The sequence below is a fragment of the Carassius auratus genome, chromosome 9 (assembly GCF_003368295.1).
Source record: "Carassius auratus strain Wakin chromosome 9, ASM336829v1, whole genome shotgun sequence".
NCBI classification, from domain to species: domain Eukaryota; kingdom Metazoa; phylum Chordata; class Actinopteri; order Cypriniformes; family Cyprinidae; genus Carassius; species Carassius auratus.
Window position 1 is genome coordinate 25,818,194 of NC_039251.1, and position 17,536 is coordinate 25,835,729.

A 17,536-nucleotide genomic window follows, 5' to 3' on the forward strand; every position below is an offset into this window, starting at 1 on the left:
AGGAACAGCTGACCATAGCTGTATATGGATTGCCATTTTTAAATAAATGTACTACTGAAAGCAATTTTTTGTGCTTCAAATCCATTTATCCTGTACTGAAATTTCCGCGTCTTCATGGAGAGAGCGCGTCATTGTTGCTTAGCAACGGCAGACGCTTCAGGAGCGCTTCTGCCCAGGCACTTTGGAAAGAAGGAGAAAGCGGTGAGCCTAGGGTTTTCCACGCGTTTTTAGGCGCGACATTATTCATTCATTAATTATTTTTTGCTTGCATACATCTTCAAATATGCCGTGGAGAATCAGAGAAAGTGACCAAATTAGGTTTTATTGTGAACTTCTTTTTTTTTTTTTTTTTTGAAATTCAAGTATCATTTTTATTTAGCGAATAATTAAAGCAGAACGAATATTCATATTTTCGACTATCTGTGCACAACCCCTACTTGAAATAAAATTTAGCATTTATACTACATTAAAAATAACAAGCTGTATATAATTATTTGTTTATTTTTTAATATTTTTAATGAAATGGGAATTTTGAATAAGGAAAATGAGTTTGCTTGTTTTACTCATGAGAGTTAGAGCCATTTAAATTTATTTTCTGGGTTTCATTCCTGGGTTAAAAAACGGAAAAATAAATGGAAGCAATACGTTTTTTTTTTTTTTTATCATTCTTAAGTTACAATATTTCTACATTAAATATTCATAATATGAATATAGTTACTGTGTTACAGTGGGCTGTTCTGTTAGATTAATTGACTGATTAAAAAAGGAGTCTGTATAAACAGGAAAAAGGTTAGGTGCAGCTTAACCCAAAAGTACAGTGTTTTCTATACATCAGCAGTCTTGGCATAATAAATGTAGTTTTTTTCCAGCCTGCGCTACAGTGTTTTTGTACCTGCCTCAGTGTCTGTGGGCTGTGGTTATGTCTGGTAACTGATGTTTTCTGTGTGATCAGTCATCAGCTATTCTTGTGGTTTTCTGCAACAACGGTAGTACAGTAATTAGTTGGAGTGCTTTAATAAAGCGGAAACACCCAGTGGCAGTGCATCTAAAGACCCTCTAATGAGGCTCTTGTGTCACCCCAGCACACGTGTGAGACAGAGAGAGGATATCCCTTACCACATCACGCACTGCAGTTTTACAGCACTTGCATCCACAGATGTATTAGGGTGAAGAAAAGACAATTCGTCTTTCTCACCGAGATAACAAACAGCCCAGAGCAGAGTCACTCCAATTCCCATATTTTTCCAGGCTGTCAGGAGCTGCTGGTTTATTTACTCAGTAGTTACTGCACCTGTATTTGTGCCCACTCTGTGTGTGTGTGTGCTAACCAGTGCTTTGTTTGTTTCCTCACAGACGGACATAGATTACGTAAACAGTGTGGTTGCAGGCCTTGAAAAAGAGTAAGTTGCTTTTTATTTTGCCACACTGAACTTCCTCAAGATTAAGTTGTGTTATGATCTCAGTTGTACATTTAACCTTATGGTTCAGATGCCCTGTTAACTGTTGTTGTTGACTGTTATTGTCCATCAGGTTCTACACAGAGCTGAATTCTGGGTTACTGGAGGTCATATCTCCCCCTGCCAGCTACTATCCAGACCTCATCAACCTGAAAGAGACCTTTGGTGACTCAAAGGAGAGGGTGAAGTAAGTATTTAGGAATATTATGCTCTTCAGGAGCCACATACTTCTACAAAACACTAATAGACTGTGTGGCAAAGTACATACTTCTGGGTATATAATAAAACGGTAATAAAATGTTAGCATAACGAAAAAAAAATGTATTTACAAGTGACCTCATTTATTACACAAAAATTGCACCATACACTACTGTTCAAACGTTTGGCGAATTGTATGCTGATCAAGGCTGCAGTTGTTTGATCAAAAATACTGTAAAATGCTGTAGTATTGTTAAATGGTATTAAACATTAAAATATATGTTGTTTGTTTGAGTTTTTAAAACAATGTAATTTATTCCTGTGACGCAAAGCTCAATTTTCAGCATCATTACTTCAGTGTCACATGATCCTTCAGAAATCAATCTGATATTCTGATTTGCTGCTGAGTTCTTAAATATTTATTATTATTTTCAATGCTGAGAACAGTTTTGCTGCCTAATATTTTTGTGGAAACCATGATATACATGTATGTGTGTGTATATTTTGTGTTTTTTTTTTAAAGATTCTTTTATAAATAGCAATAGTAAAATGTCTTTACTGTCACTTTGATCAATTTAATGCATCCTCACTGAATAAAAGTATGAATTTACTTAAAAAATAAATAAATAAAAATCTTACTGACACCAAAATTTTTAACAGTAGGAGATTTCTCAATACATAAATAAAACACACACACACACACACACATATATACATACATGCGGTCTAATCAGCATGTTGATATGCCACACCTGTGAGGTGGATGGATTATCTCAGCAGAGGAGAAGTGCTCACTAACACAGATTTAGACATATTTGTAAACAATATTTGAGAGAAACAGGCCTTTTGTGTACCGTACATAGAAAAAAAAGTCTTAGATCTTTGAGTTCAGCTCATGAAAAATGTGGGCAAAAACAAAAGTGATGAACTTATAATTTTGTTCAGTGTGTGTATATGTATATGTGTATGTATATGTGTGTGTGCTTGAAAAATTGAATATTGTTTGCTGTCTGGACACTTTTTTTGGGGTACTGTACTCAATTTACTTTTATTTGAAACAATACTACATATGCAAGATAGTATAATAGTATGCAGCAGTGTAGTATGCCAATGGACATTAAGCCCATATAAGCTACCAGTCAAAGAATTGCACACATCTATTTATTATTACTGTTTCCGTATTTTAGGATATTAGGCAAATAATCAAAACTATAAATGGGGAATTGTGTAGTCCCCAAATAATTTAACCATTTTAAGCATACTTCATGTAAAATATCTTGATTGATATCTTGATATCTGTCTACAAAACTAATTCAAGGCATTTATCTTTAGTGGAGCATGTTCAAGGGGTTGACAGGTGGTGTGTGTAGGTGTATTGATTGCAGTCTGTCATATGGTTGTGCTGGCTGTTGCTGTGGTGAGTTGATGTGCTCAAAGAGATTTCTGTGGTGAAGCTGAAATAAAGTTTTGATTAGCCCGGATCTCATATTTCAGTGCCTGAGTCAGAGCTGATTTACTGTCACAAATGTGATTAGAGAGGGTAGATGTCAGTGAGATTTTCTGGAGAGAAAGACCAAACGTGAGGCATGGGAAGCCAGCAAGCTCAAGGTCAAAGACACTGAATCATTCCTTCATTACTTCCTTCCTCCTCTTTCTCTCTGTCCTAAAAGAAACTCTCTTCTCTTCTCCTGCTCTCCATAAATCTTTCATCCACAGCTGTCTCAATTTAATCTCTATCACTCTGGGCATCTCTTTCTTTCACTGCCTCTTCTGTCATTTGGTATCATGCTCTCTCTTTCATAACTTTGATTCTGTCCTAAGGTTGTCACGACTGAAAAATAGTCTTTGCCAATGCCGAATATTATAATCCTCAATACCAATTTAAATACCAGAGAAATATTTATAGATATGCTATTCAACACACACCTTTGTTTAACATATTAAATTCATTCAGAGCCATGCAGCCTTCAGCTATTTCTAAATTCTGTATACAAGTTTTTACGAATTTAACTATATGGCAGTTAATTAGTAAACATTTTTTTAGAGCAGTAAGTAAACAATATTTGACAAACATACACTACCATTCTAAAGTGTGTTATAATATGTTATTTAAAACAATTATTACTTAATTCACTAAAAAGGCAGTTACAAATGTTTTTAAGAAAACTTTGTTCATCAAAAAATCAGGCCAACTGTATATTACCAACTATATATATTGTATATTGTATATTACCAACTCAACATTGGTAATATTCAGGAATGTTTATTGGGCAAGTCAGTGTATTAGAATGATTTCTGGAGAATCATGTGACTCTGAAGACTGAGTCATTTACTGCTGAAAATATAGCTTTATTTTCATAGAAATAAATTGGATTTTAAAATATGTTAAAATTAGGGGTGTGACGAGACACTTATCCCACACAAGACGAGACATGAGACTGGGTTCACGAGAATAAACGAGACAAGATTTGAACACTTTAGACTTTTTTTTTTTATTTGAAGAAATCCTCAATGATGAAATATATATAGGGAAAATGTTTATTTTATTGAACTGAAAACAAAATTCAAAAAATGTATGTGCATTTTGAAATCAACTTGTACTTTATGAAATTAAACTTCTATTTTAATAAATTATATGCAGCAATAAACAACACGTAAACTAGCGTGCAAGATTCTGGATGAATTGAGAATCATGTTTTTTATGTATAATTAAACAAAGTAACATAATTTACTGTACTAGTGGTTCTGACAAAATGTTTATTGATTAAGCCTTTTTTTATGAATTAATTTGAAGAAAATAAAAATAATTAAATGGAGTCCATGTCTTAATTCTGAAAGCCCTGTTTCACAATTATAATCTTTTGAATGAAAGATTTGATGACAAATAATTATTTTCCTAAACAGCAGTTGTCGCCACCTCGTGACGGAAGAGGATATTGCGTTACAATACATACACGTGTTAAGTGTGTTAAGATACTTTTGTTTTGATTGCTACTTTAGAGCGAATAAGTGTTTATACCCAAGCGTTTATCCCAGTACTTCCATTATCTTAATGTCTGTAACACATAAATGATGCGTGGTTGAAAAGATTGTGTTACTCTTTCTGGATCGACTGCAGCATGAATGATTCATAAACATGGGTAACGTTAGCAGCTAAACGTGCTTTTCTCGCGCTCCACTGACACTCGCTATGTTAAACAGTCATAATAGACATAGCTGAATCATTGTCATTCAGGAGTAAGATCTCGTGGGTGTTTGAATTGAGATCGCCGTCTTTAAACGATTAATCTTGCAGCTTTTATGTAAATACTGTTTTTGGAGGATTATCGTCACGTTCTCGCGAGACCAGTCAATTTCGTGCCACGAGATCTCGTCACATCCCTAGTTAAAATAGTAAACTGTTCTTTTAAATTGTAATATTTCACAATATTCCTGTTTTATTGCATTTTTTTTTATAAAATAATTAAATAATTGATTTTTTTTTTTAAAGCAGGGTTCAGCTTATCATTCTTACAGTTTATTAAATTATTCATTAGGATGCAATTCCTAATAAAATGATTGCCTATTTGACTAAAGTTAAATTTTTACTCTTAAACGTTTAGTTTTTGTGCTTTAGTGTTGATTTCGCACAATCAAGGCCATTGCTAGTGAAACCACTTGCTATAAAGTTGTTCCCAATGATGCCATCTGACATGACTGTGTGTGTGTGTGTGTGTGTGTGTGTGTGTGTGTGTGTGTGTGTGTTGAGCATCTGAGTTCTTATTCTGTTCCACAAACTCTCATGCACTTTACAAAGTCAGTTTGATCAAAGGAAATGAGTGGCTTTGATGCCCATCATATTTAATATTCTTTGTCCTTTCTGAATATTTATGTCTATGTCTTTTCTGAACCCTTTACCGAAAGGACAAATGAATAACAATGCTTATATTGAGTATGTGTGAGTGATGTGTTTTTGTTTATAGACTCATCCAACCCTTATTTAGCATTCTGGCTGTGTATGTTTCTGTTACTGTCAGTCACACTCGTCATACGCTTGACATCTAGAATTTCACTCCCAGTCAGTTAGCCGACTCATCAACCCGTTAACTTGTACATTAAACCTTTGCTTTTAGATTACTGTCGTCTCCCTTTTCTTAACATGTTTTTGTGTCTTTGTAGATGGAGGACCAAGCAGAACTTGGACTATTCCTTTCTAATGATGTATGCTGTGAACAAAGGGGTCTATTATGTCCAGGTAATCAAATTACAAGTTTAAAGGTTAAGCATGTAATGTCTGCACCACTAGCATTACTCAACGTAATTAAAAATCAAATGACTTTTCACTCCCATGTCTGCTATTGGTCGGTAAACGCACACCATTGGTTGAGTCAGTGTGGCTGGTCAGGATACAAATAGAAACAGAGCAATGTTTTGAAAGCGTCATAATGTTTACACTTTGGGTAAAGCGACCTACGCATGACTTTCTCATAGCCGTTTCTGCATAATAAACAAACTAAATATTGCAGAAAGAATTTTAACTCTGAAACAGTTATATCACTGATATGATTATCTAAACTTTTTTCAAACTAATGTCTATCCATTATCTTACATTCTCTTAAAGTTAATCTTTTCAAAAAATACTTATTTAATAACCGCAATAAATGTGCTCTTTAGCGAATCTTAAAATGAATATGCATTTTCTTACGTTACTTTACAATGCTTAAATTCACACGTGACATTTAGGACTATTGGTTTTAGTGTTGTATTATCTCATGAATAATTGTAACCACAGTTAATACATTATAACACTTAAATAACCTATTGCATTTTAAAGTTTGGTTATTAACGACAAGATATCATGCATTACAATGCATATTATGGATAATTTTAATGCATTATACACTGCAATAACCCTATATAATGTATTATACATAAAGGCTTTAAGTAAAGTGCTATTAAATATAATTATCTTTATTTTAAGCAGTTGTTAAACTTAAAAGTATTATAAAATCATTTTTGTTCATTAAAATAAAGCTGATATAAATATTAAATAAAAAACTTAAATGGAAATTAGACCTGGCAACTAACTTAACTGAAAAAAACAAACAACTAAATTATATAACAGAATTACAAATACATGAATTAAGATTAAAACTGAAAATATGAAAATAAAAGCTTATAGCTTAAAATATAATCATAAATAATGCTAAAATAACACTGAATTCTGTGTTGTTGTTTTGAAGTTTAAAAGTGCTTTTACTGATGTTACTTCTCCATTCATGATATTCCCACACTGTTACCAAGTTAACCATGTTTACTTCCAGTAGCAGTTAAAAATGGATTTAACTTTTCTTTACAATACGTAAATTGCTATAAATGCATAGTTTATTGATTTAGGCAGACTGGAGAGTTGAATGGAAAGTTCTGCATTTGCTTATTAACAGCATGTCACACAAAGACATGAAGTTGAACAGTTGTTTAAGACCAGTGTTAAACCTAAATTTTAACCTTTGATTGAATTGTCCGCTTTAGTCAGCTTCCCAAGCGGTGTATATTTCAGTGTAGGTTTCCAGCAAGTGTGCCAGATCCCCACTGGAAGCTGTTCAGACAGAGACAAGTACCCCAAAAGTTCTCCGTTTAGGGTTTGCTGTGGTTCCTAGTGTATCTGGATATACCCTAAAGACACACTTTGGCTCTGTAGCAGTTGTCATGGGAACATGGCTTGGCGGTTTTGTGGTTTCTGTTTTTATGAAGTGATAATGATTTTACAGCTGGGAATATGATCGGGGGAAAGAATTTGCGACGGTTAGAGCAGCTGTACATGGTTGCAGCAGATTGAATGCGGCGTAATGCTAAACTTGACACCTCTTATTTGTTTCTCTCTGCTGGACAAACAAACATGAAAAGCATTGGGTGAACATGTTGGTATTCTTATGGGGAAAAAAAAGATGCAAGCTGTCACCAACAGCCAGTTTAGTTTTACTTTTCTTTTTGTTTTCATTTTGAAAAGCTTATTTCACACTACAATATGAAGGATTTATTAATTATTTGTTTTATTTATTTATTTGATTCCACAGTGTTGGCTAAACATTCTGTAATTTATTAGTCGGCATGTGGTGTGTACCATGTCTTGTATTATTCGTTTTTGTCAATAAACGTTATGTAAGATAGTTTGTCATCGTAGCCTACAGTTTTATTGTTGTTGGTCTTCAAGAATAACAATGAATCCATCTTTTGTTCTATTCTTAAAAAGTGAAATGTGTATAGATGTAAGCAAAACAGACAATTATCGTTTCTTGTAAAACATGACACTAAGAGTGCGATTTCGAAAGTGAAAGCATTTGAAGCCTGGCTTATAACACAGCAAAAGAGGAACTCCTGTTCACAAAATTCTAATCACAAATTAGGGCTGCACGATGTGTCGTTTAAGCATCGATATCGCGATGTACGAATCCACGATAGTCACATCGCAGGATGTTTGATGTAGGCTGTCGTAGTTGATCCGTTATTCATTAACTGTACGGGCCAGCTGCTCCCTGGCCCTTGACGAATGTGATTCGCGGATTAATTGCACAGTTTAACCATCATAGTTTTTAAGTCCTGTCAGTTTAACAGGGCAGAGAGAGAGAGCTTGCACATGAGAGAGAGTGAGTATGAGAGAGAGAGAGAGAGAGAGAGCGCACGCGTGAGAGAAAGAGAAAGCGAGAGAGAGCGAGCGCGTGCGAGAGCACGAGAGAGAGAGAGAGAGAGAGCACGTGAGAGAGAGAGAGAGTGTGCCCCGGCCGCACGCTCACCGTCTTCAACACGAGCACTGTCTTGCTCTCTCTCCCTCGCGCATATTAATCAATTGACACGATGGTGTCAATGTTTAAATAATTTAAAATGAGAATGTAAGTGTGCTCACCCCATTTTTGTTTGGAAGAAAAAATTTGATTAGATTTCGTATCGCAATATATATCGCAGAAAAATAAAATATCGCAATGTCATTTTTTCCCAATATCGTGCAGCCCTATCACAAAATACTACTGATGAACAAGAACGTTGAATGTTAACCACTTTTGTTTTCATATAACTGTAAACGATGCTAAAAGTTAACCAGCATGTATTGATTAATCCTGTTGAAGCAGAAAAAAAGGTGACCAAATTATGTGCTCCTGCAACAAACTGAGAAAGTTGACCGAGTTAGTTGAAAGTTAAAAGAGCGACCAGCGACCTGTTTCAGCAAATCTGTTAGAGTGAGCATTATGGAAATAATATAAAATAATAAATGTGTTTTTCTATTTATACTGGTTTCAGATTGTTAAATATTTATCCTTTCACACAAGTCTTTTAATCTGTCATTTAACATCACACTTTTGAAGAGAGACTGATGGGATGTTTTCCTACTTTTTCAGTTGTTCTGGATGAAAAGTTTTATTTTAATTTATTTTATTACATTTACATTATCTTTCAGGTGTTTGGGGTTAGTAAGATTTTACTTTTTAGTTATTTAAAAAAAATAACAAATTAAAACATTTATTGAAATAGTGATATGATCAAAAGTGAGAGTAAAGACAGTTGTAATGTTACGAAAGATTTGTTTCAAATAAATGCTGCTCTTTTAGCTCTCTGTTCAAATTAGCAGTTTAATCATATCGATATTAAGAAGTGAAATCTGTTTTTAACATTTGAAAAGATTTATAGCGTGACAGTGATCGACTGATGATTTATCATGTGACATTGAAGACTGGAGTAATGGCTGCTGAAAATTTTCATCATTACAAGAATAAATTACATTTTAAAATATATTGCAATAGGACATTTTAAATTGTAATATTATTTTGCAATTGTATTGATTTGACTGCATTTTAATCAAATAAATGAATAAGAAACTTTTAAAAAACAAACAAAATTATAAAATAAAAATCATACCAACCCCAAACCTTTTTAACAATAGTCTATTTTGTGTATTTAGTATCTTTCTAATATTTCCATGTTTCCTAAGACAGAAACGCATCCAAATAATGTTCATGTCATTCCATGTTCATGTCTTTCTCATTCTCATGTGCTTCTCTCTGTCTGTGATGTAAGACTGTACTGAATGTTTTCATTCTTTTTTTTCTTTTTTTGCTGTGCCGATAAATCTCTCTAGTGTCTCCATGTCTTTATGCTCTCAATACACGCTGTGCTCTGTTAGGAGAGGGGAAAGGTATTGCTTTCATGTTTTTCAAGAGTATAGGACAACATGCTTTAGCTTTGCTTTAGTGTTTGTCTGTACTTCTGTTGGTGTTAAGAGTGTCTATGTGTGAAGTGTGATTTTCTTTTTCATTTTTCACATTCTTCAGGTTGATTGTTGGATGTGGTATTTTTAGTAGGTGCGGCATGTTTGAAAGTTTATCTGGTTTATGAGCTGTTCTGTGTGACCGATATCAGTTTCCTGTTGTTTTAACAGTTAGAGGACGACATTGTTGCCAAGCCCAACTATTTTGCCACCATGAAAAACTTTGCCCTACAACTCGCCACTGAGGACTGGATGATTCTCGAGTTTTCACAGCTGGGCTTCATTGGTGAGACTTCTGTATTTTTAATATCTATATTTTTAAATGTTTATTTTTCATACTTGTCCAGCTATTCAAATATCACTGTGATTACATGAATTACTGTCATCATTTACTCATCTTCCTGTTGTTCCAAACCTGTATGACTTTTGTCCTTCCATGAGAGATTAAAAATGTTCTGACTGCTCTTTTGAAATTCAGTGGAGTCACAGAATAAAAGAGCAATCAAGCCCCCCAAAAGCACCATAAAATTAGTCTATATAATTTGAGCTGCATAAATATTCTTCAGAATTTCTCCATTTTTGGGGGGTCCCTCTGAAGTAAATGATGACCGAATTTATATGTCTTTGTTTAAAGGGATAAGCTCACACAAAAATGAAAATTTTCATTAATTTCTGACCCTGATGTCTATCCAAACCCGTAAGACATTCGTTCATCTTCAGAACCCAAATTAAGATATTTTTGATGAAATCAGAGAGCTTTCTGACCCAGGATAGACAGCAATGCAACTGACACATTCAAGGCCCAGACAGGTAGTTAGGACATGGTTAAAATAGTCCATGTGACATCAGTGGTTCAGCTATAATTTTATAAAGATACTTCGATTTTTTTCAAGTTCAAAAGAAAACGATAACAACTTTATTCAGTCTTCAGTCAGTCTTTGATGCGTTTTCACGAGAATACCACCATGTTTGTTCATTCCTCTGCTTGTAAACAAGGCGCAGCACATCCATGTCAGAACATCAGCTCCTGTGTTAGCAGCATCACACACACGTCACGCTGTTGTGAACACCGAAAGGGAAGAGAAGAAATTGATTATAGTGGGGTTTTTTGTTTTCTTTGCAAAAAAATTAAATAAATAGTTTTTTCAGTTTTATAACATTACAGTTGCACCACTAATGTCACATGGACTGTTTTAACTTTGTCCTTACTAATGTGTCTGTGCCTTGATCGTGGTAGTTGTGTTGCTGTCTATGGAGGATCAGCGAGCTCTCAGATTTCATCAAATATATCTTCATTTGTGATACAAAGATAAACAAAGGTCTTATGGGTTTGGAATGACATGAGGGTGAGTAATTAATGACAGAATTTCAATTTTTTATATATATTTTTTTGCTTTCAGGTAAGATGTTCCAAGCCCCAGATCTAAATCTTATTGTGGAGTTTATCTTCATGTTTTATAAGGAAAAGCCCATTGATTGGCTGCTGGATCACATACTCTGGGTCAAAGTATGCAACCCAGAGAAAGATGCCGTAAGTTAATACTAAAGACTGCAAGTATGTATGTGTGTGTGTGTGTGTGTGACTTGAACACTCCTCTGCTGTGGTGCGTCAGGCATTAGGAGGCTTTTCACACCTCTTGAGTGAGAACACAATGTGATCGTGTTTTTCAGATCTTTCTTCCTCTCTACAGACAGACACGTTATGTCTCTATCTACATCTCTTTATTTTTAACTATATTTGTGTAACTTTTTTCTCACAATCTAACGTATTTGGACTCCTCATTCTTTTTCTCTCCAGAAACACTGTGAGAGGCAGAAGTCGAGTCTACGCATTCGTTTCAGGCCCTCTTTGTTTCAGCACGTAGGCCTGCACTCCTCCCTTGCTGGGAAAATCCAGAAACTCACGGTAACCTTTATTTCATGAGGGTTGTTTACACTTGTTATAAACATCCTCCTTGGGCGACCTAACCAGCACATTTTAAAACCTTTAGATGTTCAACAAGCTAGTCATTCATTTGTTATTTGGGACACATTATGGTTTACACTAGAAATGTAGTTTTACTGATTTTTGTCCAAAACATGTTGGATCCCAGTTACTCCTTCCTGTACGTATTGCTAACCGCTTGTGATCAGATCATCTGATGCCACGTTTCCATTGAAATTACCCGGAACATTTTTACTAGGAACTTTTTTTCCCAGGAACTTTTTTTCCCCCCCAGAACTGTTGCTTTCTGCAGATTGTAGATTAGGCAAATAGACTGGTGACGTAGGTCTGCGCGCGTTTCTCAATACAAAGTACCGCTGATATAAAAAAAAAAAAAAGTACGCTGATTTTGGATGTGCATCATCAGTAGTTGGTTTAGACTTTCTGCATTCGACTGGGGAGTGTGATGTCCGCGACGACGCAAGTCCGGTAAATCTATAAACAGCAGCGTACTTGATAACTTCAGTCAGCTCGTCTTGACTACTGCTATTTTCCTTACTGTATATTTACAATAAAACGAAATAGGATATCAAATACCACTGCCTCCTTTGGTTTTCATTTAAGCATAATAACAGCTGCAGAAATGTACTTAGTTCAGGGATATGTGTATATGCAGCCATTACAATGAAATGAAATATTATATAATTTTGTCTTTTTTATTTTCATTTTAACATATAGATAAATTGAATGCAGACTAAAGAAAACCTGTTAGATTTACCCCGCAGCTGAATTATATTTTATGTTTAACCACTGAAGAGACATCAGAGCCAGCGGCACATATCAGAAGGTCTATCCCAGGAGAGGCTGCTTTCTGTGGATACATGAGGACTGAGCTCTCGCTGATCGAGTGGAGCTCACCATCGCAGAGATCGGCGAAACACATTTTTAAATAGGCGCTGTCTTTATAAATAAACAACAGATTTGAGTTTTAAACAACTACATTCTCGCCTGAAATCCTTTTAAAATTACATTTCATGACACAATAACAGTAATATTTTGAAAATGTTGATTCGAATAAATGGTGGTTGAACTCAACCAATGCTGCGTGAACTCAACCAATCAGAATGTTTAGCGCCAAAGTCCTGCCCCCGAAAGTTCCGGAACTTTGAAAAAGTACCACCTCTCCAGCAGGGACTTTCTGAGGGGCATTTTTTACCCGGAACTTTTAGTTCCTGGTTCCTGCAGTGGAAACACACCAAGTACCAGGCCAAAGTCTCTAGTTCCTGGGTAAAGTTTCTGCGGTGGAAACGCGGCTTGGGGATGTTATTACTAACTCTTCAGGACTTTGAACAACTGTCAAATCATTCCTCTTACTCTTAAAAGTACTCTAGAGTTTCTGATTCTCTTCCACACAAACTTGCTACTATCTTATAACATCTTGTCTTACCCTCAATCCTGTTTTCTTGTACCAAAGAATCTTTTTTCTTTTTTCTTTTTTTTAAATGACCTTTTAATTACCTGTTTTTACTATTAAGTAACGTTGTAAATCAGACCAGCCATCAGCTGCACTTTTTTTAACTTTGTTTTCTGCTGTGTTAGGATAAAGATTTCCTGAAACCTCTGCTGCATAAGATTCACGTGAACCCGCCAGCGGAGGTGTCCACCTCTCTTAAAGTGTATCAAGGTCATACACTTGAGAAAACCTACTTGGGCGAAGACTTCTTCTGGGCCATTACTCCAATGGCTGGAGACTACGTCCTGTTCAAGTTTGATCGGCCCGTCAACATAGAAAGGTCAGTCTGTCTCAGGACGACTGAGAGAGAAGTGCACACACACACACACACACACACAGAGAGAGAGAGGGATTGATTTATAATTATGGCCCAATGACCTAGAGCCAGTGTGAGAGGACATTTGAGGGACCACTATCGAACTTTCCTCTATTTATTTAATATACTGTTCACATGCACCTACAAACACCCAAATTATTTCTTTCTGTAATCTTCACCCCCTCCTAAAAGTGATGTTAGCACGCACTCCGAGAGCTCTAACCAGGATACATCATTCACACGTCTCCATGTCTCACTGTCCTCGCAGGAGAGTACAGGTGGCTAATGAGAAGCTTCTAAAATAAGCCTCTGCAACCAAAAACCTCTGGAGAGGAAGACAGAGAGAGAAAACAATGTTGAGCAGATACACAACTCTAGAAGAAGACAGAGAGAGATGTAAAAACAGCCACTCCTGTATCCAAAACTAGACGTCTGCATATGAGAGTTTGAATCATGAACTTGTGGAACGTTATCCTTCACCACTTCACAGACAATGAGTGGAAAGAGAACAACAACAACATCATCATGCGTCATTACGTCATTTCTTCATCATTGCATATGCGCAAAACTTTCCAGGTTGTTTTTCAATGCCATCAAGTGTTTCTATGTCCTAGTGAATGGATTAGACCAGGTTTATCCCACCCCTCTCAGCCCCGCTGAAATTTCAATCAGTTTGGGCATGTGTTTACGTGGAACATTGTCATTCAGATTGGACTTTTTTCTTCCGTTTCTGATTGGAATACAATGCTCTGTTAAACAGAGACACAACTCTAGAAGATATATATTTTTTCTTTTGCAGGTCCAATCTGGGTCAGTACATTGGATTTTTTTGTTGGCCTGCCAGAATGACCTGAATTTTTAGCAACAAATCTGTTTATGTCAGAAAATATATTTATAATTTTCAGTTGCACTTTATTTTAAGGTCCAGTTTTCACTATTAACAAACCATTAACTATCGCATTTGCTTTGATAAACTACTAGTTTGCTGCTTATTGATGTAAGGTGGTTGATACGTTTCAGTTATGGATAGGATTTAAGAAATGATGACAGTGTGTCATCTTTTTTATGTACATTTTTTTTTGGAGTCGTCAAGTTTTAGTCAATAATAAGCAGCACAACTGTAGAGTCGAAACAGTGCTAACAAGATGAAGTGTCAGTTTACTTGCGTGTGACTGGATTTGATTAGCAGCTCAAGTAGAGGCCTATTTAGAGACCCCTTATCTGTGTGTTCTGGATGCGCTATCTAAGATTGACTCAATCGTGTCCATGTCCTGCCAGCGTTTGCACATGCGTGTTCACGAATATTCATGAGTTTGTGCCTGTACATGCATATTCACTAAAAAAAAGCCTTTGATTGGCAGGTTCCTCTTTCGCAGTGGAAACCAGGAGCACCCAGGAGATAAAATCGAGAACGCTACCGTCGAGATCCTGCCCTTTTCGGTAAATAAAAAACACACATCCTCAATTAGACTCATACGGTTTCCTCTAAATGTCCAAACAAGCCCCAGGATGACAGGTTTGTCAGAGTCTCACCACAGGCTGACATCTCTGGCGTAGGTCTCCGGTGTACGCTGCCACCAGGGCTAATTTTAGTCAATCACAGGTTGATCTACCGCGGTAATGAGGAAGCGTACTGCCATCCTGCTGTGATACAGAGCTCAAAAAGCCTTCCAATGGGCTTTGATGTTTGTTCTTGAAGACGTTCTTCAAATAAATGAGGCTGGTGATGCATCTAAATTTATGTAAATGGGTTTGGGCTTACTTATTATTTTAGCTATGTATACAAACATTACTCTTACGGTTGTTTCTAACATTGTTAGCATAGTGCTAGCGCCTTTCAAACAGGCTCTTAAAGTGCTTCTAAATGAGGATGTTATCTCTTGCAGGACACTGAATTGAAGACCAAGGAGAAATACAAACGAACAGAGGACCGCTTCTATAAACTTGGTGAGTTGTTACATTCATGCTCAAATCAGCAGTTTTGCACTTTAAATGATTGTTGTGTCTTCCTTGCAAATAGGAGAAACCATTGAGCTGTAACTCTATAAAACAATGATGGCACTTATTCAGCAACTTATGCTCAGTACATTTCTCTTGCTGCCTGAGAAAAGCACTTTTCAACAAACTCATTTTGAGTTTTTGGTTAACTTTTTATTTCTTTATTTATTCAAACCCTTTGTGTCTTATGATGCCTTTTGAATTTGAATCTAAACTTGTATAGATTTTAATTGACATTTAAGATTTGTATAATTCTTATGCTTACCAAGACTGCATTTATTTGATCAAAACAAGTAAATACAATAGCAATGTGAAATATTACTACAATTTAAAACTATTTTAGTGTATTTTAATGTTTCCTTTAGAAATCATTCTAATATGCTGGTTGTAGCTTGTTATTTCCTGTTATTTTTGATAAATGTAATGCATCTTTTCTGAAATTAATGCTGACTTCATGGTCCTAGTAAGAGTTACACTTTCAAAACTAAAAGCTATAAAGAAATATATATGCACACACGCAGTATACACCATCACAATCTTTGTAAAACTGTAAAAGACACACATCTTCCGTTAAGTAAACCACAATCAACGTCTCTCTCTCTCTCTTTCTCTTTCACTGCGTTTTCCTGTACTGCACCTTTAGCTTACTTTCAGAACATGGCACTGAGGTTATAGTGAATATTGTTCTCTTATGATTAATTTTTTTATTAGAAGTCCCTTTGGAGAGAAGTGTCTGGCAAATAACTGAATACAAAATGTTACAATCTCTCCTGGTCTCCCCTTTAGAGATACATATGTTTTTTTTTCTTTGTGTCTGTCTTTAGCTCAGTTTGAGAAAGGAGTGGCAGAGGGGACGGTTGACCCTGTGTTTAACCCTGTGGTGGCCGTTCGTCTGGCGGTCCAGAAGGACTCCGCTGTGTGGGCAATTATTAGCGAGGTCTGTATGCTGCCTTTGGTTTAGTCCTGTCTAGGGTTGGACAGGATCTATCCTAGTGTATGATAGTGGAGATTTCACTTGTAGGCTACATTTATTGTGTTATTCATTAGTTTTGTTTAGATTCAGGAGTTTTATATGAAGCTCTTTTTGCATTTGCAAAGATATCTTATCTTTTGCTTTGTCTCCATCACTTTTGGGAAATACAACAGGAAAGAATAATCTTAAATAAAAACCAGTTCTCACTATTAACTAGTTGATTATCAGTATGCCTACTATTAACATATTTTGTTTGTTTATTAGTGCTTATAACGGATATATTCTGCATGACCATATTATACATCTCTATTTCTACCTAATACCTAAACATAATAACTTACTAACCGAAAAAAGCAGTAAATTAGGAGTTTGAGACAAAAGTCATAGTTAATGCTGTGTTAATAGCCAGAATTTGATCTTAAAGTGTGACTGAAATGACACATCATTCAATGCTCTCTCCCTCTTAACTCCTTTACTGGGAATCGTTTGAATCATATCTGCAGTTCCTGAATATCTTATAAACTTGATGTTGTATTTAATGCATTCAAAATTGCCAACACAGTCTGCATTACGGTGAAATGTTTAGCTTATAAAAGATCATATTTTTCAAAACGTCTCATTGATAAGTGATGGTAGAGGATTTGGGTGGTATTGTTATTACAGTGCTATTACTAATTCAGTGCTATTTTGATAAAGCATCAAGCAATACACCAGCCATAACAGTCAACACTGTCTGACACATAAGGACATTTTGATGGATGCCTGGTTTAGTTTTGACACTGAAATCACTTGTCCAAAATCAAAACACCGTTGACTGGACAGTAAAATGTGTTGCTTCAGACTAGACTTTTATTTGGTGGTGTGCATAGACGATGTTCTTTATTTACCTGGATCTTGACTGATGATATTTAATCTCTT

The 17,536-nt window shown here is 35.6% G+C and overlaps 1 protein-coding gene across 1 annotated transcript in view; it reads left to right on the forward strand.

The window, feature by feature from the left end:
- The window catches only part of LOC113108895 (alpha-1,3-mannosyl-glycoprotein 4-beta-N-acetylglucosaminyltransferase A-like), a 47,797-nt gene that overhangs the window by 27,110 nt on the left and 3,151 nt on the right, over positions 1 to 17,536 (forward strand). The window contains exons 6-15 of the mRNA XM_026272303.1: positions 1,354 to 1,400; positions 1,531 to 1,644; positions 5,814 to 5,889; positions 10,066 to 10,180; positions 11,295 to 11,425; positions 11,693 to 11,800; positions 13,418 to 13,611; positions 15,009 to 15,087; positions 15,534 to 15,594; positions 16,470 to 16,582. Of these exons, the coding sequence (XP_026128088.1) occupies positions 1,354 to 1,400; positions 1,531 to 1,644; positions 5,814 to 5,889; positions 10,066 to 10,180; positions 11,295 to 11,425; positions 11,693 to 11,800; positions 13,418 to 13,611; positions 15,009 to 15,087; positions 15,534 to 15,594; positions 16,470 to 16,582 (1,038 nt within the window). The remainder of the gene's footprint in view (positions 1 to 1,353; positions 1,401 to 1,530; positions 1,645 to 5,813; positions 5,890 to 10,065; positions 10,181 to 11,294; positions 11,426 to 11,692; positions 11,801 to 13,417; positions 13,612 to 15,008; positions 15,088 to 15,533; positions 15,595 to 16,469; positions 16,583 to 17,536) is intronic.